We start from the raw sequence: 26,013 nt of genomic DNA on the forward strand, positions 1-26,013 counted from the left end.
GCACGGGACAGCTGTGCTTCCCGGGGAGACTCTGGGAGGCAGAGTCAAGGCCAAGGGCAGCCCCGCGTGGGAGCACCCCACGCGCCAGGCGCCTCGCCAGGGGCCACACGAGTCTCGTCTTGTCCAGCCCTCCCCGGCCCCGTGACGGAGGGCCTGCTGCTGTTCGCCTGCCCTCTCTCTCTCCTTCACTGCTCCCTCTCCCTTTTCTCCCCTAGAGGCACCTTGTTCTAAGTCATTTCACTCTCTTCCGTCCATTTTTAAATTTTTCTTGCTCAGACCACGTTGTAACGATAGTCACAAAACCCTAAGCGAAAGAAACAAAAGTTTCCCGCCGCTAAGCCGTGAAGGGCCGACGGAGGGAGGTTGGGGAAGGTGAAGAACTGCCCTGGGTCAGCAGCAAGCGGGAGGTGAAGGCAGAGGGAGCCCCCGGCGCCCCGCACTTTCCATTCCTTCCCAATTCTGGGATCTGGCCGCTGCTAAGACCCCTCCCTGCTTCGGCTCCAGGGCAGACTTGAGCTGCAGGAGGGAATAGAGTGCCCCCCCCCCCCCCGCCGCAACCGCAGGGGAAGCCACTGTTCCCTGTCTCTCCCAGCACCAAGGCAACAGGGGCCTCAGAGGTTCCCACCAACCCTCTTGCAGCTGGCCTCACCTCCGACCCTTGTGGATACGCCCTAGGTGTCCCTCTGGAGGACCCACAGTCAGTGACACCCATCGCTGGGATCCCAGCTCCGCACCTAACCTGCTGTGTGACCCTGGGCGAGTCACCCACCCGCTGGGCTAAGGCCCAGCCCCTTGGGGCTGGGGAGACCTGGGCGGGGGTTAGAGAGTGAAGCGCCCACCACCCACCCAGTGGGCCCCGTGGCCTGGGTCCCAAGCAGAATCTAGAGGCCTTGGTGTCAAAATTCAGTCTCTGTTGACTCAGACCCGCTGACCGGGAGGGGCTTGAGCTCAGGCAGGGACCCCTCCCGACAATGCCAGCAGCTTCCGAGCCTAGCCAGACTGGGCCCGGGGAAATCTGGCTTTGGGGAGCTAAATCACACACATCAGACCCCGGTGTGAGAATAGCCTGGGCGCAGTGTGCTTATAGTTGACTCCCTGGCTGAGTTTGGCCTGGGGGTCTCTTTCTGATCCACCTGACCCCTGCCCTTGGTGGGCCATGGCCGCACTTGCTCTGAAGCCAGAGCTGGTGGACGTCCAGACCTGGGTGGTGATGGTTAGCAGGAGTGGGCTTCACCAAGAAGGAATCTCCAGCGCAAGGCTGCCCTGGCTTAGGGAGAGCCAGTCCCCAACTTGGGGGTCACGGGCTACCCTCCTGAACCCTGCAGAGCTCACCCGCCCCCACTGCCAGCATCCAGGAAACACTTTAATACTATCGTCTTTCTCCAGACCTTGGTTTTCCCATCTTTGCAATGGGGCTACTAACCCCCATCCTGCCAGGGATGAGGTGGGGTGGATGCAAAGGGAAAGCGAGAGAGAGGGAGTTTGGGAAGGTTCCTTATTCCTGGCCCACCCCAGAGCCACTCCTCCCCAGTGGGGCCTGGGGTCTTCGCCACCCCCAGACCTGCACGTTGCCCTGCTGGCCTTGTTCCTGGAGCTTCATGCTGCCTCCTTCCCTCTCCCACAGCACTTACAGAACCCTGCTAACTTCCACAATGCCGCCACGGAGCTGCTGGACTGGTGTGGGGACCCGCGAGCCTTCCAGCGGCCCTTCGAGCAGAGCCTGATGGGCTGTTTGACGGTGAGTCTGCACCCCCTCCTCCACCTGCACCCAGGGCGGATGCCTGGGGACCCGTGTGCCTGTCCAGCTGTCGGAGAGGCCGCAGATAACAGAGGATGAGAGATAGAAAGACAGCAGTGCTGGAGGGCACAGCCCGTCTGTGTGCACCACCCCCCCCCAACATACAGCCTCCGGGAAACCAGTCTGATGGGGAGACGCGGCTGTCAGAGTGATACGGGCTCCCCACACCTGATGGGAAAGCACAGCGCCTCGCTGGGTTGGGGGGGGGGTGGGGAAGCTCCAGGTCTGGTGAGGGTAAATGTTCCACCCTCAGCAAAGCAGAATTTCTAGCCATTCTTTAAAAAGAAAAAAAAAAAGTTTATTTATTTGTTTTGAGAAAGGGAGAGAGAGAGTGTGCACACACAGGAGGAGGGGCAGAGAGAGAGAGAGAGAGGGAGAGAGACTCCCAAGCGGGCTCCACACTATCAACACAGAGCCTGATGCAGGGCTCGAACTCACAAACCGTGAGATCATGACCTGAGCTGAAACCAAGAGTCAGACTCTTAACCAACTGAACCACCCAGGCGCCCTGAGTCATTCTTTTATCCGGTGGTTCATTCATCCACTTGGGCAAACGTCTATCGAGCTCTTTTTGTAGTCATCCATTCTTCTACCCATTCATTTAAGCATTTAATGAGCTCCTACTACATCCATCCATCTGTCCAAATAAACATCGATTGAGCCCTCGTTTATCACATATGATCCCCTCTGCGAAGCCCTGCGAAAGCACAGAGTAAGATTTTGCCAAGCGCGATTCCCTCTTTAGCAGGGAGACCGGTGTGGAAAGAGATGGTCGAGAGAATTGTGTACGAGGTGAAGCGGCCCAGAGAAGGGAAGCGTGAACTGCCTGGGAGGTGGGGCGGCTTGTGGAAAACTGGGGCAAGGAGCTGCAGATACCCCTGCGGGTATCTTGGACAGCATGTGCAAAGGCCCAGAGAGACCACAGAACCCAGAGAGCCGAAATTCACTCAGCTTGATAAGGGCCTGGGTTGCAGGCTGGGCAGATGCCAGGCCCAGAACTTGTGGCATGATTTGCCAAGTCTCGGAGCTCACCGGCTGACAGCCATGGGGAAGGAGCTTGCTGCTTGTGAATGACCCCAGCCACATGACGTGCATCCATAAGCTCGAGGGAGCCTTGGGGACCAGCGAGGGCAGCTTCTCAAAAGGCCCTGAGTCAGCTTTTTTTTTTTTTTTAATTTTTTTGAATGTTTATTTATTTTTGAGAGAGAGAGAGAGCATGAGCAGGGGAGGGGCAGAGAGAGAGGGAGACACAGAATCCGAAGCAGGCTCTAGGCTTCGAGCCGTCAGCACAGAGCCCGATGCGGGGCTTGAACTCACAAGCCGTGAGATCATGACCTGAGCCAAGGTTGGACGCTCAACCGACTGAGCCACCTAGGCGCCCCAGCCCCGAGTCAGCTTTGAAGGGAACATGGGTAAACAGATTTCTGGAGAGCCCAGCTACCCCAAGGCTTGGAGAGGAGGAGGCAAGGCAGATGCCTGGCCAGGTAGGAATCTTTGGTGAAGTTCAGGGGCACCATGTTCCCTGAAAAGCTCCAGATGGGAGGGAGGCAAAAGGTCCAGCATGGCCCTGGCTGGAGCAAAAGGAAGAGTGACATTCTCATGGGTCATCGTTATAAAACACCCCTTCCGTGCCTGCTACTGAGCGTGGTCCGCTGCATAGACCTTCTCACTGAATCTTACATTCCATGAAGCCGGCCCTGCCATTGTCCCCGTTTTATAGAGGAGGAAACTGAGGCTTGCCGTGATGGCTTCCCAAGGTCACACAGCCAGCTAGAAGTGGGTGTGGGATTCAAGGCGAGACCCCTCTGCCTCTAGAGGGAATGCTCCTGGCCAGTGGGGATGCCAGCCGGGGTGGGGGGCGGCTCCTCAGGGCTCCTCCATTTGTCCGAGGCCGATGCTGTCTGGTTTCCTTGGAGCCACCAGGCCGAATCAGGCGCCGCCCAGCCCTCCTCATCCTCCAGCCCGCTGGGCTCCCCTCCCTCTACCAGCTCCCTTAATCCTCTTTGCGGGGATCCTGGTTCAGGCTAAGCCCCACAGGCAGGGACAGATGTTACTAGAGGCCCCCTCATTCCCATCCCAGCTGCCAGCAGCCATAAGTCAAGCAGGAGGTGGGGGACCATGCACAAGGTGTGGCCAGACTGGCCGCCACAATCCCCCAGCACCCCGCCCCGAGCCTGGCCCTGCCTGGGATATAGGGATTCAGAGCTGAATCAGACAATGGCCCCGTGCATGCTGGATGGGCATGGCGTGTGAGGTGACCAGTAGCTGGCCCCGCCCCAGCTCTGCCATTTATTTACTGAACAGACATTCACTGAGGTCTTATGCCGGGCACTGGAGGAGTGCACAAGCACAGCGGACCTCTCTCAAGCAGCGTATGTTCCAGTGAGGGAGGCAGTCACTGAACTCATAAAAGTAAATAAGGACATCCATCAGTGCCCTGTGAGAGGGGTAGAGTGCTGGCTGGGAAAAGTCTCCTGAGGAGGTGACCCCCAGCCGATACCTGAATGGCAAGAAGGAGTCATCCATGAGAGGAGAGGGTGCTCCGGGCAGAGGGCACTGCTTAGTGCAAAGGCCCTGAGGCTTGATTTGTTCAAGGAACAGAAGGAAGTCTCAGATGGCTGGAGCACAGAAGAGGGAGAAGGATACAAGAAAAGGTCAAAAAGGGAAGCAGCAACAAGCCAAGACAGGGCCTGCAGCTGAGGGAGAAGAGCTTGGATATTATTTGAAGGGTGATGGAGGGCCTTGAAGGATCTTAAGCAGGTGAGTGATGGGATATGATTTGGGTGAGGACAGAAGCACTAAGGGGAGCATCCTTGGAGGATAGGCTGGAAGGATTCTGGAGGTCTTCCCGGAGGAGGGAGCCCAGGGAGGAGCCCGTAGGCTCTGACTAGCCAGTGGGGAGGCTGTGGCTTCCTGGGCAGGGGCAGCTGTGTGGACAGAGGCACAGCGCCAGCTCTCCTGGGCCTCCCCTCATCACACGACAGGCTAAGGCACGCACTTGTTCAGTGTGGGCTTTGACCCCCACCTCTCTGGCCTGCTGCCTAGCCAGAAAGGGGCCTTCGGTTCACCTGCCTCAGTTGCAGAGACAGGAGTTTGACTGTCCCTTGGAGCTCAACAGAACCAGCAGCAGGGAAGTGTGGGGAATGGGGAGTCACAGAAGACAGTCGCAGTACCCAAGGCGTTTTCCTGGCTCCTCGGTCCTTATGAAGACCCTGCATGGCAGGCAGGGGAAGGATCACCGCTTCTGTTTTACAAACAAGGCAACTCAGGCGGCGAGGGGACGGCGTCCTACCGTCCCAGGGCCCCGCTGCTGGTCCTCCCGTCCCCCTGCACATCCTCAGCCCCAGCCGTGTCGTGCGGGAGGGACAGGATGGGGGAGGTCAGAGATCCCAGGGGGCCTAAACAGGGCAAAGCTGCTGAGCTCCCCCGCACGCACCCCTCCCCATCCAGTGGCAGGCCGGGCACTCCAGGTTGCCACGATCCCCTGGGTGACCCCTGGGAACAAATTCCTCTGGATCCGGCTTACTTGGAGGACAGAAATTAAAAACCACTTCGCCTCAGTCAGTAAACGGGCGCATCTTTGTCATACTGGGGCTGGGCCCTGGGGTGAAAGCAGCCAGCAGCCCCCTCGCCCCACCCTCCCCTTCAGGCCCTCTGACCCCAGGATGCAGAAGTGCAGGAGCCCTGTGGCCCCTCCCAAGGGACAAGGGGTGTGAGCCGTGGTCACCGCTTCAGACCACGTTTGTCCTAACCGTGCCAGGGGCTCACTTCCTGGCCCTTCCCTTAACATCAGGCCTCATCCTTCCTCCCCGAAGGTAGAACACACTTGATATGCTCTGGGAACAGAAAGAAGGAGGCCAGAGAACAGGAGAGGGGAGACCGGAAGGAGAGGAGGTGGCGTGAGGGAAACAGGCGCCAGCTAGCTGAGAGCAGTGCCCTCCCCATCTCTCCAGTGGCAGCCTCCCCTTAGCCTCAGAGAACTCGCTGCTGAAGCCGTCGGGGTATGTCCATAAATAGCATTCATTGAGCTGTGTGCCTAGTCCTGGCTCCCATCCTCTCAAGGAGGGCACTGCACAGGGGAGCCGACTGAGGCCCAGAGAGCTGAGTCACTTGGGTGAGGTAGGACAGCTAGCAGGTGGCGGAACCAGAGCCCCATCCCGTGCCTGACTCCAGAGCAGCAGCGGCAACAGCCACAGACACCTGCCGACCCCTGCACTGAGATGGGGACGGGGGGGCAGAGAGGGAAATGAGGGCTGTGCCCTGAGGGGCTTGTGTCATGACCATGAGACAGAACTGGGACACACGGAACTGTCAGAGCCCCCCAGCACACAACCTTGGCTATAGAGGACGGCCTTGCACTTTTACCGAGGAGAAACCTGAGGCTCAGAGAGGTTAAGTAACCTGCCTTAGGCTGCACAGGATACGGTGGAGCAGAATTGGAGTGCAGGCCTGGCGTGCCTCCAGTTCCCCCCGACTCCCTCAGAGGGTGTCAGAATCCAGCCCCACGCCAGGAACAGAAGTCCTTTCCCTAGCGTCCCCCAGACAGCTTGTCCTGCTTCGGAGCCAAGAGGCTCACCACTTTTCAAGGCAACACTCTCTCTTTCTGGGACTAACGTAACTGGCTGCGGGACCTCGAGCACACGCCCTCTGGCATCTCTGGGCTTCAGTCTCCCTCTCTGTGGCACGAGGGGCTGGACTCCCTGACCCCTAGGTCCCTCTGGGACCCCTGGTCTCCGTCTCAGGCCTCCCGGAGCTGGCTGGGCCTGGGCAGCCAGCAGAGGGCAGCAGCACCTCTGCGGAGGCCTTTGTGGAGGAGGGGTCTTCCCCTGGCCCACCTTCGGGAAGGGTTCCATGCCCCCCCCCCCCCCCCCCCCGCCGAGGTGGAAGCAGGCCTCTGAAACACAACAGGATACACAGCCAAGTCCACCCCCGCCCCGCCCCGTCAGTCAGACCCGCCTCACAGGACTTTCCTGGGGGTCCGCAGGCTGGGCCAGAGGAAGCCAGGGGGTGCACATAAGGCACTCTAGGGCCTCAGGGTTCAGCTTAGCCACGCCTGTGCTGTGCTGCCCTTCAGCAAGGCCCTACCCTCTCTGGGCCTTGGTGAAAGGAGGCTGTTGCCAGTGACCCTTCTGAACGCTGGGGCTCAGGGGATTTGGCGACAAGCTGACCTTCCCAGGCCTGCAGGACAGCCCTTATACCAGCACCAGGCCTCTCTTGCTCAATTTAGCTAGTTTGTTTTTTGGTTTTTTGGTTGGTTTTTGTTGTTGTTGTTTAAACCAGAGCAACAGGATTAGCCAGCCAGTATTGGCCAAACAGAGGGACCTTTGCCTTCCTGCCCTCAACACAGGGCCTGAGGGTTCTCCCTGCAGTTATGGCCTTAACGCTTTTGGGGCTGAAAAAGAGGGCCTCTCGTGGAAAGAGCCCAGGCTCCACAGGCTGACTGCCTGGGATTGCATGCTGGCTCTATCGTGGACAAGATTTGAAACCTTTGGTTGTTCTTCACACTCAGTTTCCTCATCTGTGAAACAGATAAGAATACCGCCTCCTGGAGCTATCAGAATTTGGCACTTTGCTGCGTACAAAGCTTTTACTTGGCCCCTCTTACCGGGGAGACCATATTCTCATTACACTATTTGCCCTTGTCAACATTTCCCACAAACAGCAGCCTCACTGATGCACTCGTCCAAACAAACTGCTCACTCACATCCACTCCAAGGTTCCACCAAAGAAAAGGGCACCATAGCCAACATCTAAGCTGAAGTGACCCTTCCCGACCCACTGTAGAGAGTGCCTGTCTCCAGACCTGAAATGTTCAACAGGCCACAGAGAATAAGTGGCGTTGGTTTTGCTGAGTGGACGGTGAGCCTAACAGTGAGGATGCCCTGCCCAGAGGTGGCCCAGAGCCTCTGGATCATGGGGTGTGTGTAGGGACAGGAGGTACGGCAAGAACCACAGTCAGGGGCAAATAGAGCCTGTGGAAAAGAGGCCCGGGGGAACAGAAGGTTTCTGTGTCAGGGACTTCCGTTTGCAGCAGAGAAGCTGAGCAAACATTCAAACCTGAGAAGTCCTTTTTCCTCCTTGCCCTGGGACTTCCCAGGAGGTGGGGGGGGGGGGTGCAGGGAGACAGGGCCCCATTCCAAGAGGCTGTGGGTATCCTGGGAAGGGGGAGTCTGCTGGCTCCTCCCTGGTTCACCATGGGCAGTCTGTCCAGGCCTTAAGTATCCATAGTTTTTAAATGAGAGGGTTGGCCTCAATTAGCTGTTTTCCCAACCTTTTTAGCCCTAGACCCCTTGTAACGAACCCTTAAATATAAAGCAGATAATGAAGAGCTATCCCAGTGGTTACAGAGGCTGGGCCAAAACCCATGGCAGCCGGAGGCCCTCTGAGCACCTGCCTCCGGGGCAGGTGGTCTCTAACGGCTTGCTGTCGCTGACGGAGTCTTCTCTTTCTCAAAAGAATGAGCTCCCACATCTGGGAGCACTCCTTTCCCGCTCAGCCATAACCGCCCCAGCTGCTTAGCCTGCACCGACTCCCATCTTCCAAGGTCCTTCCTTCTTAATAAGTAAACCTAATTTTGCTGCTGTTAATGAGGAAGGCGGGCAGGAGGGAGCCGGTCTGGCAATGGCAGGACACCTGGGAACGGGTGGGGAAGGCGTGAAGCCTGATGGGTGTGAGCCTGCAGAGCCGTCCGTGGGTCCCCCAGGAGCACCCCATCCCACACTGCCCCCGGGGACTGTCAGCCCTCCTAGCCCCTCACCTGTCCCCCTTCCGACCCGTACTTTGGAGGTTCTCAAGGAGAAAGAAGGGCCCTACGGGCTCCAAATACACAGCCGTTAGCAAGCTTCCATCAACATGCTTATGGGAGCCTCCCATGTGCTGAGCAGGTGCATGGCGCCGGGTACAGACCCCAGGCTGAGCATGAGGGTCCTGCAGCCTCTGGGCTGGGGTCTGAGAGGCTGCAGGTCACCTGGCCCAGAGCGGAGCACTGGGGAGCATAGGCGTGTGCATCTGGAAAAGCCTTAGTCGTCTGTCGAAGCTGAAGCTCCGTGAGCAGCGTATCCTCGAGCACAGATCTTGACTCGGGCTGAACCAAAGCTGCTGGGTGAGGGCCATGCCTAGAGTAGTGAGGGCAGTGAGCATCCACGATGGGGGGGGGGGGGCACTCAGGGAGGGGATGGGAAGAGGTGCCAAGAGACTTCCCAAGGGCCTGGACTCAGAAGGGAGTTTGGGGAACTGCTGTGGGGGAAGAGAGGCCCGGCCTGCAGCCACCCAAAACACGGTGGTACAGTACCCCCAGCCGCCTTCTGGAATGTGGCCGAATCGAGTCCTTGAAAGCTGCAGAGCCTGGGCTTTGAGGTCAGGCCCACCAGCCGACCAGAAACCCCTGAGGGCAGGGGCCAGGATCCCTGGGCCTGGCACAGAGGAGGTGCTCATCAGTGCTTGCTGAGTGAGCAAGGCACAATCTGAGTCCCAGCTCTGCCTGATCTTGGGGACCTGCCTTAGCCTGCGCACCTCACCTGCCTCACCTGTTAAACGGACACACGTGCCACTCTGGGCTCGGAAGCCGGGCGCCAGCAGGGACTCACTCTGCCCTTCCTCTGCCTCTTGCTCGCAGGTGGTCAGTCGGGTGGCAGCACAGCAAGGGTTCGACCTGGACCTCGGTTACAGACTGCTGGCAGTGTGCGCTGCGAATCGAGACAAGTTCACTCCGAAGTCTGCGGGTAGGTGACCGCTGGGGGTTCCACGGACGTCACTGGGCGGTGGGAGTATAACCGGATTCTAACTCAGGGCTGCATGCCACCCCTGTCAGCGGGCGCCTTGGTTCGTCCAGATGTGGCGTGAGCCTCCAGGGACCAGCAGCTTGTCCACCAGGCTGGGCAGCCCATGGCTGAGGCTCCGCCCCTCCTCTCAGGCAGTATGCTTACCTGTGGGGGTGCGTCGGGGCCCGCGAGGGTCCCAAGGCACACCACACCCCAACAGGCTAAAGGGAGACATGCACCATCTCATTTCATCACCATGATGACCCCATTTTACAGAGCAGGAAACTGAGGCTCAGAGAAGCTGGAGAGGTTCCTCAGGTCACACAGCTGGAAAGTGGCAGAGCTGGGGCTGAGGCCTACACCTATACTCGAGTCAGCATTCTTGACCCTGACACTCCACCGTATTCATTCAGAACATTTGTGCTTAAAACACAAAATGAAAGTGAGTCAGTGCATGCAGGGTTCTAAAGCCTGCTCCACACAGTATTAGCCACTGCAACTTTGTCATTGCTTGGGACCTCCTGCCCCTATATTAAACAGAGGTCACAGAAGGTTCTAGCAGCATTCTGTGCGAGGGCTTTAACCACACCAAAGATACAGTTTTATATCTCCCACCATCCTCAGCATCTTGCATAAGGTTGGGGGTGCTGTGTAAGCTGGGACAACCCAGCCCTGTCACTTGCTGAGTGTGTGGCCTCCGAGCCTCAGTTTATCTCCTCCGAGCCTCAGTTTATCTCCTCGGGAAGGCAGGAATGACAATGAGACTTACCCTGCAGGGGTCGTCGTAAGTTCTAGAAACACGTGTGCATCGACAGACACAGCGTCTAGATGTTGTTAACCTTTTTTATGTTGGAGCGATTCATTGGAAAAGAAAAAAAAAAATCCATTATTTCCTTTGTATGACAATAAAACAGACGTTTTCTCTGAATTCGTCAATCAGTTCTTTGGAGTATATATAGAAACAGCCTTAACGAAAACATTTAAAAGACTTCTCACGATGTATTTTCGTAAGTCTGCTCAACCTATCCTCTCTCGGATGCGGGTTCGTGCTCCTCTCCATGTATGTTTGCAGGCCGTGCACACGGACGATAGGTCTTTTACAGGGTGTGTGAAATTATGGTTAGCCAGTCGCTACTCTAAGATCCTTGACGTGCCAGCCTGTGCTGGGATATCGCTGTTGTATTGAACTGCTTGCCAGAAAATGGTCTTGGAATCTCATAAGTGACGTCTATTCCTGATGGACTCTGCAGTTTTAATAATAACTCAAGTCAATACAATTTTGACAAGGTAAAAATTGCTCCTTATCCAAGAAACATTTATGTCCATATCTCTATGAAGCTCCTGCTCTGTGCGGGCACCTGGCCAGGTATGGGTTCCGACGAGGAACGCAACAGACATGGTCCCACCTCGGGAAACTTACAGTTTAGAGCAGAGGTCAGCAGACTTCCGTGAAGAGCCGGACAGTAAGGAGCTCCGGCCTCGCGGGCTATACAAAAGCAAGTGTAGGCAGTATTTAAACAAGTGGGTATGGCTAGTTCCAATAAAACCTCATTTATGAAATCAGGTGGTTGGCTCTGGCTTTCCTGACCCGTTGCCTATGAGAAAAGAAAAAACATCATATAACCACAGGTGTGTGGGGGTGGGTGTGCATATGCATGTATGTAAATTCCAGCTGAGCTAAATTCCATCAAGGAAAAGTCAGGGATGCCATGAGACCACTCGGGGGTGGGGGGAGGCTTCCCTGGGACCTGAAGATTGAGAAGTGCTGAATAGGTAAAGAAAAAGAGGAAGAGCTTCTTCCCAGGTAAAGGGGACAGCCTGAGGGAAGGTCCTGAGGTAGAAGGAAGCACGGCTTTTTGGCAAAACTAACACAAGGGCAGTGGTTCCAGAGCTCAGAGGCAGGAGTCAGCAGCAGTTAGACACAAGCGGCCTGTCTTGAAGGGTTGTGGTTTTTGTACTAAGAGTGATGAGAACATGGCTAAATTCTCCTTTTGCAAAGATGGCTCCGGCTACCAAGGAAGAACAGATTGCACAGGGGAGGGGGACAGTGTAGATGCAGGGAGCCAGTTGGCAGATTGCTGGGGACATCAGGATGATGGTGGCTGGACCAGGAAGGTTCCACTTCCTGTGGAGCAGAGAGAAGGGGATAAACCCAGAGGGTGTGTAAGTGGCAAAACCAAGTCAAGGATAGCATGGACAGAGGGGTAGGAGGAAAACAAGAGAGCGGGCTGTCCCAGAAGTCCCAGCTGCTCCCTCCTTGGGGAGGAGAGGCCCGGGTCCCTGTGCAGCCCTTCCCTCGGGGGGGTCTCTCATGGCCCTGCCGGTACGTGCTGGGTGCTCTCTTGTGCTTTGCTGCAATGCTCAGCTTTGTCTGTATTTATGGATGAGGAAATGGAGCTCAGAGAGGTTTGTGACTTACCTGTTGTCCCACAACTCATCGGTGATAGAGCTGGGACTTCAACCCGTGGCCTCCTGACTCCAGGCCCAATCTCTCCCCACTCTGCCACAGCTGACTCTGGACCTAGACTTTGGAGGCCCCTGTGCTCCTGGGCAGGATCTGGGAGGCTACTCCATCTGGGAGAGGCCTTTCCTTTGTTCAAGTCTCTCTAGCGTGGCCCTGCCCTTGCTAAGTGGTATCTTCCAGCCTCGCTTCTCCTGAAACAAGGGCTTTGTTCTGCCCTCTGTTTGCACTCCCGGCTGCGCACAGCTCTTCACAGTGTATTGAGCCTTTTCCCAGGCCCTGTGTCTGCTAAGTCGTATGATATACCGTAGGCCCCTGAGGCGAGGCCTCAGCATATACCCATTCTGCAACTGAGAACACGGAGGCCCGGCCGTCCCTGTAGCTTTGCTACCACTCGAATTCCCTTCTTGGGAGGCAAACCCCTGTCGGCACCGACAGCCATGACTAACCACTCTCACAGCTCACCCCCACCTCCTCGAGAAATGTGGCCCTCAGGACTCGGGTTCCCAGCCATGCCCCTGCTTGGCCCTTCCTCTGGGAAGGCAGGCCACCAGTGTGAGGGCGAAGGCTTCAAGCTGTGGTAGAATGCAGGGTCGGCGAGGGGCAGGGGCAGGACCACGGGAGGGACGGAAGCCATGGGGAGCTGAGCAGTGACCCCGAGTTCCAGGGGCGGCTCCGACACTGGCCCCCGTCTTCACCGTGTTGCCCACCTCCCAGAGCTGTGACCTTGTCTGTCAGGATGCCCATGAGGATTAAGCAAGGGCCCCGCCAACACCTGGCACCCCTGTGCCAAATAAATATTACTTTCCAGTCCTCCTTCTCTGCTCGTGTCTGCCTTTTTCCCCCGACATGGCTCCCTACCTCTCCAAGGCTTTTTTCTGCCCCAGCAAGGTTGTTTCTCACTGCTCCATTTCCCTGAGGTTCCGGGGGCTGCGTGTGACCTGTTGTAATCCCACCTCTGGGTGCAGCGCTGAGGGTCTCTGGGGCCTCAGGTGTGGGTGCGGTGGCCACACTGGCCACAGCCGGGCGTGCCCAGGCCTCTTCCAGCCGGGCTGCCGCAGTTCTAGAACATGCTCTGTCCATAGAGCTCCGACAGCCAGCCCACGCTACCTCTGGCCCTCCTCCCTGACTCTGTCCAAGCTCCCATTGTGTCTGACCTGCTCTCGCGGTTTTCACCCTCCTAGTCCCTCCCTCCCCTTTCTTTCTGAGGGTCTCTGCTGTCCTGTATCTGTCTCTGCCTCCCTTCCCTGGTGCCCCTCAGACTTTCTCCCTATGTGATGTGTGTGTGTATGTGCATGTCTGTGTATGTATGTGTCTGTGGTAGTGAGCGTGTGTGTGTGTGTGTGTGTGTGTGTGTGTGTCGGGGATATGTGTCTGTGTGCCTGTGTGGGGTGGTGAGCGTGTCTGTGTGTGTGTGCCTACGTGTGGTGGTGAACGCGGGGGGGGGGGGGCGGTCTGTGGGGGCACATGCCTGTGTGTGCGCGTGTGTGTGTGAGTCAGGGGGGCTGGGTGCCTGTCTGTGTGCGCCTCCCCTCTCCCCCCTCCCGCCCCCCTCCCGCCCCATCTCCGTGTCTGTCTCTCTTGTCAGGAGGCCAAGCTGGGGCCGGCCGAGGGCCGGTGGGGATGAGATCATGCCGCGAGGAGCGCTGCTTTGTCAGGAGGGATGGCGGTGCGCTGGGCTGGGCTGGGCTGGGCTGGGCTGTGCGCGCCGGCGTTGCCGGGCTCGGGAGCAGGAGCTGGGGCCCGGGGGCAGCGCCGCACGGCGGGTGCGTGTGCGTGTGCGCGCATGTGTGTGTGTGTGTGTGTGTGTATGTGTGTGTGTGGGAGAGACAGAGACGGAGCGTGAGCGCAGAGCAGACACTGCAGCAAACCGCCAAGTCAGGCGTCTCCACGTGGGCCCCTCAGATACCCAGCCCCCAGCTCTTTGTTCTGGTGCAGCCTTTAGCCTGTGCGCTCGCACGCCGGAGCACGCGCACGCGGGCACGACGGCCCGGAGCCTCCTCGGGGGGAAGGTCCTGGGGCGGGGGGGGAGGGCTCCCCGCCCCTCCTCTGCCTCCGTGCGGAAGGTCACCTGCCTCGTGCCTCCCCTCGGCCCCCCGAGAGGCCGCAGCGGCCCCCCTGCCCCCACCCGCCGCCGCGTGCCAGCCCTCAGCAACTTGGCAGGCGGCGCGGAAATGTCAGCCTCCTCGGGCGGCACCGAGCGGGCCCACGCCTGCTGGCTGTGTCGGCACCGAGCAGCAGGCGGTCGCCATGTCTCAAGGTCCCCGAGAGCCCTCTGCGTGCCTCGGCCCCTGTCCCCGGCCTCAATGACTCTGTGTCCCCTCAGCTGACCCCAGAACCCAAGGGAAGGGGCGGGGGGGAAGCCAGGGCCCAGAGAATGGAGGGGGACCTGCCCCTGCCTGCGGTGCCCTCTGCCTGGCCTCACGCCCCTCCTGTCGCCCCGCAGAGGGTGGGTGATGGCTCTGGGCTCTTGTCTGGGAGATGAGAGGCTCTAAGCTGCTGGCAGAGGGGAAACCCACAGAGAACAGCAGGTATGGGCGTCCTGGAAGAGGTGACCAAAAGGCTTTGGAGAAAAGACCCGAGAACTCAGGAGAGGGCCAGAAGAGACTGCCCCTGACAACTCCCAGGAAGAGGCCAGCCTTCCTTAGGGACAGCAGAGGGCGGTTGCCAATCACCCGCCTGTGGGCTGGATGTGGCCCGCAGACTTCTGAGCTCCGATGTTTGGTGGTTTTTAAAAATGCTTATTAGTTGCCAACATTTGCTCTTGGGGAGATTGTACCATCAAGTCAAATGCCTGTCTTCCTTTGAATGGGAACCTTGGGCCCACAACCCACGACAGTCGGGGTGGTGGCTGACCCCCCAGATGGGTTCTGTGTTTCCCCCGTTGTCTTATGCCCAAAGCATTTCCCAGATTTGGAAACCCACCGGACCCTGTGGACATGTGTGTTTCTGACCTCTGTTCTAAGCACACCCTCACACCCCAATACAGCAGCCTGAGCCTGGGTCCTGGCGTGGAGACCCAAGCAGAGGGGGTGTCGACAAACACCCACTTGGTCCCGCTTCTCTGATGTGCTGACAGCCCCCAGAGGAGACATTCGTGGGAAGGGGACTGAGACATGCCCCGGGCCCCCAGCCAGCCTGAGAGGTGAAGAATCAGGAAGGCTGGCAGTCTGTGGTCCATGCGGGAGGGGCTCGGTCCTTCTCTGGAGCTCTCAATCCCAAGAGACCTTCTGTAGCGACTTGTATAGCAGCCCTGGGACTCAGACACAGACCCCGACCGGGGGGCCCCAGCCATGGCACGCCATACCCCCATCACAGGGTTGGGATGGGACAGGCATCAGAGGCCAGCCAGGTCATTTCACCACTTGTATCCAGGACTCTTAAGCAGGAGAAGGAGGCTCGTAAACTATTTCCCTCTGTCTTTGAAAACAATCCTTCTTGCTCCCACCTGGCTGAATGGGGGCTCTCAGACCTCCTGGGGTGGGGACATTCCTGGTCTCTCTTAGAGGCTCTGCTTCTGTCTCTACCTTCACACCTCCCCCAGGACCTGTCTCCACCCCCCCTCTGCCTCTGCCCACCCCAGAGCACGCAGCCACCTTCCCATCACCGTCACCAGGGAGGACAAATGGCCTCATTCAGGGACACCCTGCCAGATCTGTCTCTCTAAGACAAAGCTGTGCGCAGCTCTGCGTGAAAAATGGCTCGCGGCCGCCCAGTGAGCAGGCGGGATTGGTGGGTGCAAATTGCAGGGGATTTGTTAACGCTTGCCGGCTTTCCCAGAAACAGCAGGGCAGGCGGGCCCTTGCCCTTGAAATGCCAGGCTGCCAGGCTGGGCGCCTTGTCAAGGCTGGGGACAGACTTCCTCCTGGACACCAGCCCCACCCCCACATCTGAGCTCAGCAGAGCTGGGGTGTGGGGGAGGGATTTGGCTTCCTTCCTCCTGCACTCCAGGGCAGGTCCCGCTCAGGAAAGGGCTCTGGATTTCATCACCAGGCCCCTGGGAACCGACTCACGGTCAGCCCTGTTTAATGGATGAAACCTGTTCACAAGGCTCGCTCACCTCCTGCTGATTCACTGCCGTAGGAGAGGCCACCGGGGCCCTTATCAGCGTGTCCACTTTATAGAGGAGGAAACGGAGGCTCTGACAGGGGAGAAACAGACCCGGGCCGCATGACTTGTGGTGCTAGAAGCAGGGATCCGACCTCCAGATGGTCAGATCTGGAGCACAGGGAGCTGTCCCCCTTCCAAGTGACCCTGAGGGAGCAGGTGGGGTAGGTCGTCCTGGGCCAGTAGCCCCTGGCTCTCCTCCCCTCCCCCAGCTCCCTGAGGGCTGGGGCCTGGGATCGGGTGGCCTCACTCTGCTCTTGGAGAAAGAGAACAGTGGGGAGGAGTCCACGTGACAGAGTTTGTGGACACAGCGTTCCCAGGCTAAGGAATGGGGGGGGAGGGGTAGCACGATGGTCCCTGGGGTGTCCCGAGTGAGCAGTGAGGAGCAGGGCAGTGCCATGGAAGAATGGGAGAGGACAGATTTGGAAACAGCTCCAATGCCCCGGAAAAGAGATCTGGGTATTTCGATGGCCACTCCACGGTCATTAAAAACCAGGTCTCCCAAGAATTACTATGTGGAAATGCTTGTGGATAGAACATTAATTTTTAGAAGGGTAACACAAAATGGTAAGTTCAGTGTGACCTCAGCCAGGTGCACGGGAAACAGAAAACAGAAAAGAAGATACCAAAATGTCAACTTATAAATAATGGATCTGTCTGGAGGGGTGGGGAGGGGCGGGTGACACTTGATTTCCCACATTTTCTGCGGGGAGCACAGATTTCTGTTTGGAAGCAGAAGCAGCGATGGGCATTGTTGGTTCCTTTGGCGTTTGGCTGGCGTTGGCAGGGGTGGAGCGAGACGAGAGTGCCCTTGTCTCCAGGCTGGCTCAGCAGTTTTCCCAGCGCAGCCCTCTCTGGTTCCCCAGGAGCCCCGGGGGGCAGGCCTCTGCTTGTCTGTCGGGAGGCTATTCTTCCTGTCTCCCTCTCTTCTGCGGGATTAGCTCATTGCTGGCTCCCCGACCGAGCCTGGGTGTGCAAGGACACAGCTGCCTGAGGCCCAGCTGGTGCTGATCTGCTTAACAGGCCTGTCCAGCATGAGAGGGGGGCAGAAGGCTGAGGGCATCAACTCATGCAGGGTGGGGAGGCGGAGGGGACGGAGTGGGGGGTTGGGGGCCAGGACCCTGACAGGCAGCGTACGGAGCCCTCTCAGGAGGGGGCTGCTTCTACCTGGACCCTCACGGCCCCAGTCCAGGGCCCCAGCTGGGACTGCACACCCTCAGGCCACATGACTGGGGCAGGGGTCTGGGAGGGGAAGGGCGGGATGGATGAGGCTCCTCCAAGGGGAAGGCAAGGCTGCCGGAGGTGCCTCAACCAAATGATGTGTGTCTGAGTTTGGGTTCTCCCTGATGCAAACTGCAAATCGAACATTCTGGCTCAAAAGGTTTATTGAAGAGAATCCCAGAAAACACCGGTGGAGAAGCAGGGAAAGAGAGGGAGGGGAAGGAGTTCAGTGACAAGGTGTCGTGAAGCACGGTTCCTGCTGTGACCACCTGCCAGGGAGCTCTGGGAGACAGGAGAATGCGCCCCTCGGCCTGAGAGGCAAGGGCGAGGAAGTATTTACTCTGCCTCCGGCAGCCATTATTGGTGGAGGGCTGCGTGGGGTCGGGGCCAGGGGACACCCTCCAGCCCTCGCCTTGGCGATGACGCCCGGCAGAGTCGGGGCACACAGTAAGCAGAGGGTGTGCGACGAGGCACCCACAGGGCCGGAGCAGGGCACTTTCCCCCTTTCCGTCGTTTGCATCCCGTCCGCCGCATCCCTGCCATATTCCAGTCCCGTTCCTACGACAGTCGCATCCTTCGTGTGGTTGCTCACTTATTTTGACGTCAAGTTGGAGATGGCAAGAGGAAACTTTACATCTCCTATGCCGCCCTAACTGGCAGACTGGCCTTCCTCCTCGCCACATTTAGAAACTAACTGTCAAAATCAGGACGATAGAGCGCCTTCCCTTGTCTGGGTGGAGCCACAGGTGTCCTGTCCATGGCTACAGCCTGGGCCAGCTCTCTGCCAGTTAAAAAGACAGGTGGGGGTTTAGGAAATTGGGAGTCCCTTCCTTGGAATAGCAACACCCCAAAAGTGGGAAGAGATCTGACGTGGTAGGTGGTTTTCTCATTGGGTCCCGTGACCACCTAAGGCATCGCAGAGGCCACATGTCCTAGTCCACACCTGAGGGTGCTCCCGTCGAAGAGGATAGTCCTGCTGCCCGAGGCCACAGGGGGCCTGGGCACGCCCCCCCCCAACCTCTGGGCCCCTCCCAAGTCCATTTCTTCCATAGTCCAAAGAGTTCTCGTCTTTTCTCTACCTTCGTGACTACAGGATGAATGATGGAGTCGTGGGCATGAGAACACCTCTCGAAAGAAAAAATACTAAACTGGAATCTTCAGGGCAGGGAATGATTATCATCTTGTCCAGTCCCACTCTGTGCCAAGCACGGGGGCTACACACATATATAAATGCACCACACAAAGTCTCTGCTCTCGAGATTTGAAATCAATGAATGCTCCCATTCTGTGGGTGAGAAATGACAGTAATCCTACACACAAACACAGCCCTTTACACAGCCTCCCTTGTCCAGCCCCGTGAGATCCTCAGGGCGGGCTTATCCCCATTTAAAGAGGAGGGGACTGCAGCTCTGAGGGGGGGGGGGGGAGGTGGCCTCGGCAGGAGAAGTGGAACCAGTGCTCTGGCCAGCGCATCCCTGCTTCTCTGCGTGTGCCCCCCGAGGGGTGGGCACAGCCTCTTGGGAGATGCAGGAACACAGTTACCGCCCTCCAGGCACCAAGGCTCTCACCCCACAGCCACATGCCGCCCCAGCCCGAAGGCACGTTCGGGACAGGGATCCTGCCAAAACAACCCCCACTGCCCCAGGGTGCACCGAGGATGCCATGGCTGCCCGAGAAGTTAATAAAGCCATCGGCAGCAATTAATTCTGCAGAGGAAAGAGCCAGGTAAGAGGATTAAGGAAGCCAGAGCTTTAGTTTTAAGATGGAGCTTAGCATTCCCACTAACAGAGGAGGGATTTCAAGGGATCCGCGGGCGTGAGAGTGAAATGGAGCGGGAGCTTGGCAGAAAGCAGGCGAGGTGGTGATGGTGGTAGTGGGACTTCTGAAGCAAGCTTTGCCAGCCACAGCCTTATAAATACCTTCTGTTAGACAGACAGACAGGTGGGAATTAACAATGGTGCCGGTGCCGGGACTGTCTGCCTTGCCTTTTTAGATTTACAGGGCAGGGCATCTGGATTGGCCAAAAAAACTCTGATTTACAGCCCCTTTCAGTCACGATGATGGCCAGCACATGGTCAGCATCTTCCTGGTACCGGAGCCCTCGCTGTGTGTAGCAGCCGCGAACCCACTCACCCCACATGATGATCCCAGACCCACGTCTACCCATTTTACAGATGAGGAAACCCGGGCTGGGAGAGATTGCGTAATGTGATCAAGGCCCTTTGGCTCAAAAGAGCCAGAATTGTGGCTCAAACAAGAATATCTGATCCTGAAGCCACAGGCTGCCCCGTACTCTCTATGAACAGGTTGAAATGAAATCATGTTAATGACTCACAAGAACGTGTCAAGATCACCTGAATTGCTTGCAGGGAGAGGTATTAAGTATATGACAATGATCTGTCCTTGTCGGTAGGTTGAGCACCCTCCTATCTTTGAGCTTATTCAACACTCAGAGTCCCACGGATGGTGAGTGGCAGAGAACCCAGCACATAGCCAGCATTCGGTACCTGTCAGCTGTTTTAATCGAAATGTCCCGGTCAGCCCCGATTTCAAATATTGTTCCCAAAAACCATTCCCAGGGAGGAGTAGTGACTAAAAGCATGGACTCCAGAGCAACCTGCCTGGATGTGAGTCCCACCCAGCCTTCCCGTTCACCAGCTCTGTGACCTGGGAAGAAGTCACTTGACTGCTCCATGCCATGGTTGCCTCAGTTGATGATAATAATGCCTCCGTCGTAGGCATTAAGTGAGCGACCATCCGTACAGTGCTCAGAACAGGACCTGGTATACCGCGTGTTAGCAATTTTATTCCAACATGGTGGCATTCAGATGGTCTTAGGAGGCCTCTTCTACCTGGAGGTAAACGCAAAAGCCTGTGCCTGACGCTGTGTCTGGAGAATACAGAACCTGTGTGGGTAGAGAGGGCCGAGGTAAATGCAAACCATACCCACCTCTGAAGGGGTAAGAGGTGAGTAGGGTGACAGTTCCTTCCTGAGGCTCCAGGAGAGGTTCACGTGGGGTCAAGAGCATGTCTTCCTTCCCCCCAGGGAGAGGAGGCTGAGCCCCAGAGGGGAAGGCAGGCTGATTGCAGGAGTGGAGCGTAGAGGGCTGGCTGAGGGAGGCCAGGCACTACCAGCGGAGCTTGGTCTGTACCTTGGGCTGGGGAAGTTTGAGAGCCTCTTTTTTCCCAGCAGCCCCTCCCAAAATTCTCTCAAGAGAGAAAGCAACCTTCAGAGTACTGTTTGTTGAGTGTCTGCTTCATGCCAGCCACTGTGCTGGGTATGTTATGAAGATCCGCACTGATCCTCTCAAGGACCCAACCCATTTTGTAGACTGGAAACCTGAGGCACAAAGAGATGTATCCACTTGCCCAAAGTCACCTAAATCTTTTCTAACAAAGCGAGGGACATTAGATAGATGGCTCTAAGTGGATGGATGTTTGATTCGTTGAGACTGAAGAGACGAAGGAAAGAAGCAAGAGAAAGGGAGGAAGGGTGGACCAGGGCCCTGCCGCAACTCCCAAGTACTTGCCCCTCTACCCTTCCCTGGTCTTGCCTTTTCTCTCGGGATCGGGTTCTTTGCGAGTGACCCCTTGGCCGGTCCCCAGGGCCTATCTGGCAAGCAAACTCAGGGAGGAAGTTCTTGGCCAACAGACCCTGCCCTCCTGCCCGTCATCAGCTGGCCAGGTAAGCGTGCACAGCAGAGCTAGGGCTCAGGAGAGGCCAGACCTTAAAAATTGTGAGTCTTGGCCTTGTAAGCCCCTAGGTCTCCTTGCCTCCACATTTTCAGCCACCCTCAAGTCAGGGCCAGCTAGCTGCTGGGATAGGACAGGTCTCAGGACATGCAGAACCGAGATCTGGACACCAGAGTAGGGGCGGCATGGGGCAGGGGTTTAAGCTTAGGCATCAGGATCAGCCCAGTTCCATCACTCCCATGCCACATGTGACCCCCCGCCCCCCCCGCCCTGGCCACGTCTCCTGAAATGTTCAGCACAAACTACTTAACACAAGCCGGCATCTCAGAAGGGCTCTGTACATAATCATTCAGATTAAGTCTCGCATTGCAGCACAGGCTCGGAACCCTGCTTGCTATGTGACTTTACGCAAATCGCTTCACTTCTCCAAGCTTGGGGTCCAGCAGATCTAGAATCCGGGTCTCCTGGCTGGAGCGGCAGCAGTTCTGTTTCCATGGCAACCCAGCTGCCTCTCGGGGGACCATCTGGATCACATCACCCTGGCAAGGTGCTGCCCAGGCAACCAGGTGTTTGTGTCTTGCAGTGGGAGACTCTGCAAGGTGGTAATTCCCACCTCACTGGGGACAAGGTAGTGGCCGGGCAGTGGCTGGAAGGAAGCATGGGCACCTTGGCCAGACCTGCCGCCCTCGCTCTTCCTGCATCCAGAGAGGAACGCACCTCAGAGCTTGGAAACTCTGGCCAATGACTTTCCTTGAAGAGCTGTTAACAGTTGCTTCTTTATATTCCTGGGTACATTTTCTGGCTTGTTGAGGCTGGCCAGGTGGGAAACACTGCCTGGGGCTGGACTCCTGTAGGGAATTCCAAAGGACCCAGTCTCACCTGTTTGGGATGAAGACTACTATTGTCTTCTGACAGGAAACAGAAGTTATTGGGAGGGAGGAGTGAAATTAGGAGTCCGCCTTTCAAACAGGCACATAATTATGACAACAGAAACTCAGTGCAAAGGATAAAACGAAATTCACCCCTTCAACAAAGGGCATGGGCCCCTATTATATGCAGACTGTGTGATTAGCACTTGAGTAACCCTGGAAATTGTACCCTCGAGGAGTTTACAGACCCTCCATGCTCAGGAAAAAGACAAGGTCAATAGACCCGCATCAGCAGAGGGTGAAGCTGAGATGGGGTGATGTGGAACCCACTGGGGCCAGCCACTTCCGGCAGGCAGGCAGGCAGCTCCCAACCCAGATGGGATCGGACGGTTCAGAGATAGACTGTGCTCTGCCATCGCTTCAAGTAGGTGAGCACCTTGGCTCTTAAAACAGCCTATGCGGAGGCATTCTGTCCTCTTTTCCAGTTGGGGAAACTGAGGTTCAGACTGTGAAATTCATGCCCAGGGTCACACAGATGGGCAGTGGCTGGGAAGAGATCAGAACTGGGGCTCCCTGCCTCCTCGGAGCACCCTTTGGGGAGGCTCCATTTCCCGGATGCCTGAGGCCTCCCTCTAAGCTGAGCAAAACAGTCCTCTGCCTCTGTCCTTTCTCCCCCTCTTCCCCTCTCTCCCTCTCCCTTTGTCTCCCCCACCTCCCTTCCACTTCCCTCCCTCCCTCCTTTCTCCCACTCTCCCTGTCTTTCTCCCCTCTCCTTTCCTCCCTGTCCCTCCCTCTCCCTCTCTCCTTCATTTCCTTTGTCTCCCCTTTCCCCTTGGGACCGCAGCTCCAAGCGCCACTGGGCCCGAGGGCTGCAGCTCAGCCCTGCCCAGGAGTCACCAGCAACGTTTGCTTGTAGGCCCCAGGCTCACCATCCACAGGTGCACCCCCCAGGTCCTGCCCCAGCCCAGCCCCATGCTGCGCCCCCAGACACGTCCGCTGCTGTGTAGGGTTGCCCCCCCTCCTACGTACCCTCCGCCAAGGAAGTGACATAATTGCCTGTATTCCCATTTCCTCCAGGCTCCCCACTCTCAGATGTGTGCCCCAGATGTTTAGACTCACTTCCTCCCAATTAAGCGTCTGCTGGGAGGCCGGGAGGCAAGGAGGCAAGGGGCTGCGTGTATGCATGCGAAAGGGCTTGGAAGGGAGAAAATGGAACCCGTCCCCCCACCCCGGGGACAGATGGGAACTGGCCTGCTGTTGGGGTCCATGGGGAAGCCGAGCGGCTGGGAAGTGCGGCCAGATGCCCCTGCGGTTGGCCGCCAGCCCAGCCGCTGTGGAAGCACCAGCCCCTTGGCCCCTTGTCAGTCTCCAGGGGAAGATCCTCTCGTGCCCAGCCCCTGGGGACAGGCCTCCCCTGTCTGGTTCTTCTCCTCCCTCATAAGAAAAAGAAAGAGGAGGAGAAAGGTACTGGCCCCTGTAAAGCTCAGGGAGTGGGCAGGTGACCCCACAGATCAGGTCTGTTTCCCCTGAGGCACTTGTGCCCTTTGTTTGGCCAAGGCTGGGCTTCAGGGTCTGGTCCTAGGCCTCCTCCTTGTGCGGAAAAGGCTGCCTCGGCTCCATATCACACTCACACGTCCACACAGCCAGGAGTCGTACAAAAAGCATTGGCATCCAAGTGCACGATACAGAGTGGGTCTGGGGACCAGAGAACCCAGCGCCCCCAGTGGGGCAGCTGCTGCGTGGGGGGCCGCCTGAGGCCGTGTGAGACACAAGCCCAGAACCGCAGCCTTCTCCAGTCCTGTGAGAAATCTCCTGAGGTTTTTAATATGGAGCCACCCCTTATTGAAGACGCAGTGCTGGCCAGTCTGGCTGTGACTGACGGCTGGCTCTCGGGTGGCCAGTGGAGACATGGGACTTAAATCGTTGGGGACCAGGACTGGGACAGATGGACCCATGACTCGTGGGAGGGGAAAGGGTCAGTCTGCAGAGTTTGTGGGACTGGATCACCTTCCCTGAGTACAGAAAGAGGGCTCAGGCCATGTCAGCAGGGAAGGGTGCTTCTGAGGAGCTCCTGAGTGGGGCTGGGGGTGAGAAGACGGGCCACCGTGAGGCGTAGAAATCACCCATGTGGTTAAGTATCCAACATGGAGGTAGGCCACCCTGGGCTTACGTCCTGCTCTCCTTGCTTTCAAGCTGGGTCACTTTAGGTAACTGGCATGACCGCTCTGAGCCTCAGCTGTGGCGTCAGGACACGGAGCTAACCATATACCTCCCTGCTAGAGTCGTTTGTGTTGAGGTGTTGAGGATTAGAGGGGACGATGCGGGGGAAGCTGTGCCTGCGTGTAGTGAAAACCCTGTATCCGTTTGCCATCTCCCAGTAACAGACGAAACAGGTGGGTGGATAGGATAGCACCCTTCCCACCCAAAACTCAGCCATGAGAGGAGGAAAGCTGGGTCAGGGAGGAGGACACTGTAAGTTGGACAGGAAAGGAGAAGCAGGCAGACAGTGCCCTTTTGGAGAACAGGAGGTATGCAATAATAAGGAATAGGTGTAGTTAAGTGTCTGTGTTTCGTTACTATTACTCCCACAACAGCTCCTATCACTGCTACCATTATCGATAATCCCATGCCAAACCTCTAATGCTATCATTTTCTCCTCCTGACCAACTAAAGAGTTCACTTGTACTGAGTCCTTACATGTTCCAGACACGGAACAAAACACTGCACACGCATTCTCTCGCCTCCACAAAAATATCGGGAGGAAACTGAGAGTCAGAGTTGCTAATGACTTGCTCAAGGCCATGTAGCCAGCAAGTGATGGGGCTGGAATTTGGACTCAGGCAGTCTCACTCCAGACCTGCACCCTTGGGTTCCGGGGCAGATGCCTTCCAGAAGGAGGAGGAAGGACGCTTGACAAGCGCAGGGTCCCGGATGAATGGAGGCCTGGCGCGTCTCTGGAGCAGGGCTGCCTTGCGAATGAGCCCAGTGGGAGATGCCTTTGTGGAAAAGTCTAATAACCTGTCTCTTGCCTTGTTTCACGAAACCTGAAATCCAACTGCTTTCCTTTGGATCTGAGCACTTGTCCTCTGTAGATTAGCCTTGTTCATTCTCTCTGTCATTTGAGGACCACGGTGAGGGGCGTTGAGGCCGGGTCCCACACTCGAGCAGGCCTGGCTTCCAGTTCTGGCTCTGTTTGCAAGCTGGGTGGCCCTAGGCCTGTCCCTTCACTACAAGGCCTCACCGAGTGTCCTGTCCTTCCATCCCGGAGGGTGCGTCTGCCCTGTAGGAATCAGTGAAGCTCCCCTGTGAGTCAGGGACACCTGGCACAGCCCCAGGTGCAATACTTTTTACAGGTGAGACCCTACCCCCCCCCCCGCCACCCCCCACCATTCCAAAGATCCAGGCCAGTGATGGCAGGAAACCGACACACTATGTCTGGAAAAGACCTGGAATTTAGAGATTTCTCAGCCATTCATTCAGCAAATATTTATTGAGCACCGCAGCATCCCAGGCCCTGTGCTGGATGCCTGGATACCGTGCGAGTGAGGCGGATGTGGTCCCTGCCCTCTGGGAACTCAAGGCTTGGTAGAGAGGACAGACTTGGAATAAACACCCCCCAGTGATGATGCCACTGTGATCAGTTCTACAGAGAACAGCTTAGAGGCTTTCTTGAGGAAATGACCCTAGCGATAAGGACTTCGAAGATCTTCCCAGAGAGAGGGCAGAGAAGGGCGTTTCAGACAGAGGGAACAGCATTTGTGAAGGCCCCGGGTTCCGAAGGAATGTGGGTTCACATCCCCTCTCTACTTTTTCGGATTTGGTGTTCCCTGCACGAGATGCTTCTGAGCCTCAGTTTCTCACCTGTCGAATGGGAACAATGCCACCTGCCTCCCAGGGTTCCGAGCAACTGAGAGATTAAGGAAAATGAAGGTGCTGGTGTCTAGCACGGCTTCCCTGAATGCCTAAGGAATCCGGAGGCTGCCACTTGGCTCCTGGTTTCCAACTACCCCCCGACACCCGAGGCCTCTGTCAGTACTGGTTGTTCCTCAGCGCAATTAGGTAATTAGGCCAAATTCAATTACACACCACACTCCCAGGTCTGTC

The 26,013-nt window shown here is 57.2% G+C and overlaps 1 protein-coding gene across 9 annotated transcripts in view; it reads left to right on the forward strand.

The window, feature by feature from the left end:
• ZMIZ1 (zinc finger MIZ-type containing 1) overlaps positions 1–26,013 on the forward strand; it is a 230,427-nt gene that overhangs the window by 128,700 nt on the left and 75,714 nt on the right. For all 9 annotated transcript variants that reach the window (XM_043596687.1, XM_043596695.1, XM_043596690.1 and 6 more), the window contains 2 exons: positions 1,625–1,738; positions 9,414–9,519. In XM_043596687.1, coding sequence (XP_043452622.1) covers positions 1,625–1,738; positions 9,414–9,519 — 220 coding nt within the window. The remainder of the gene's footprint in view (positions 1–1,624; positions 1,739–9,413; positions 9,520–26,013) is intronic.

This window comes from Prionailurus bengalensis, chromosome D2, assembly GCF_016509475.1.
Source record: "Prionailurus bengalensis isolate Pbe53 chromosome D2, Fcat_Pben_1.1_paternal_pri, whole genome shotgun sequence".
Classification (NCBI taxonomy): Eukaryota; Metazoa; Chordata; class Mammalia; order Carnivora; family Felidae; genus Prionailurus; species Prionailurus bengalensis.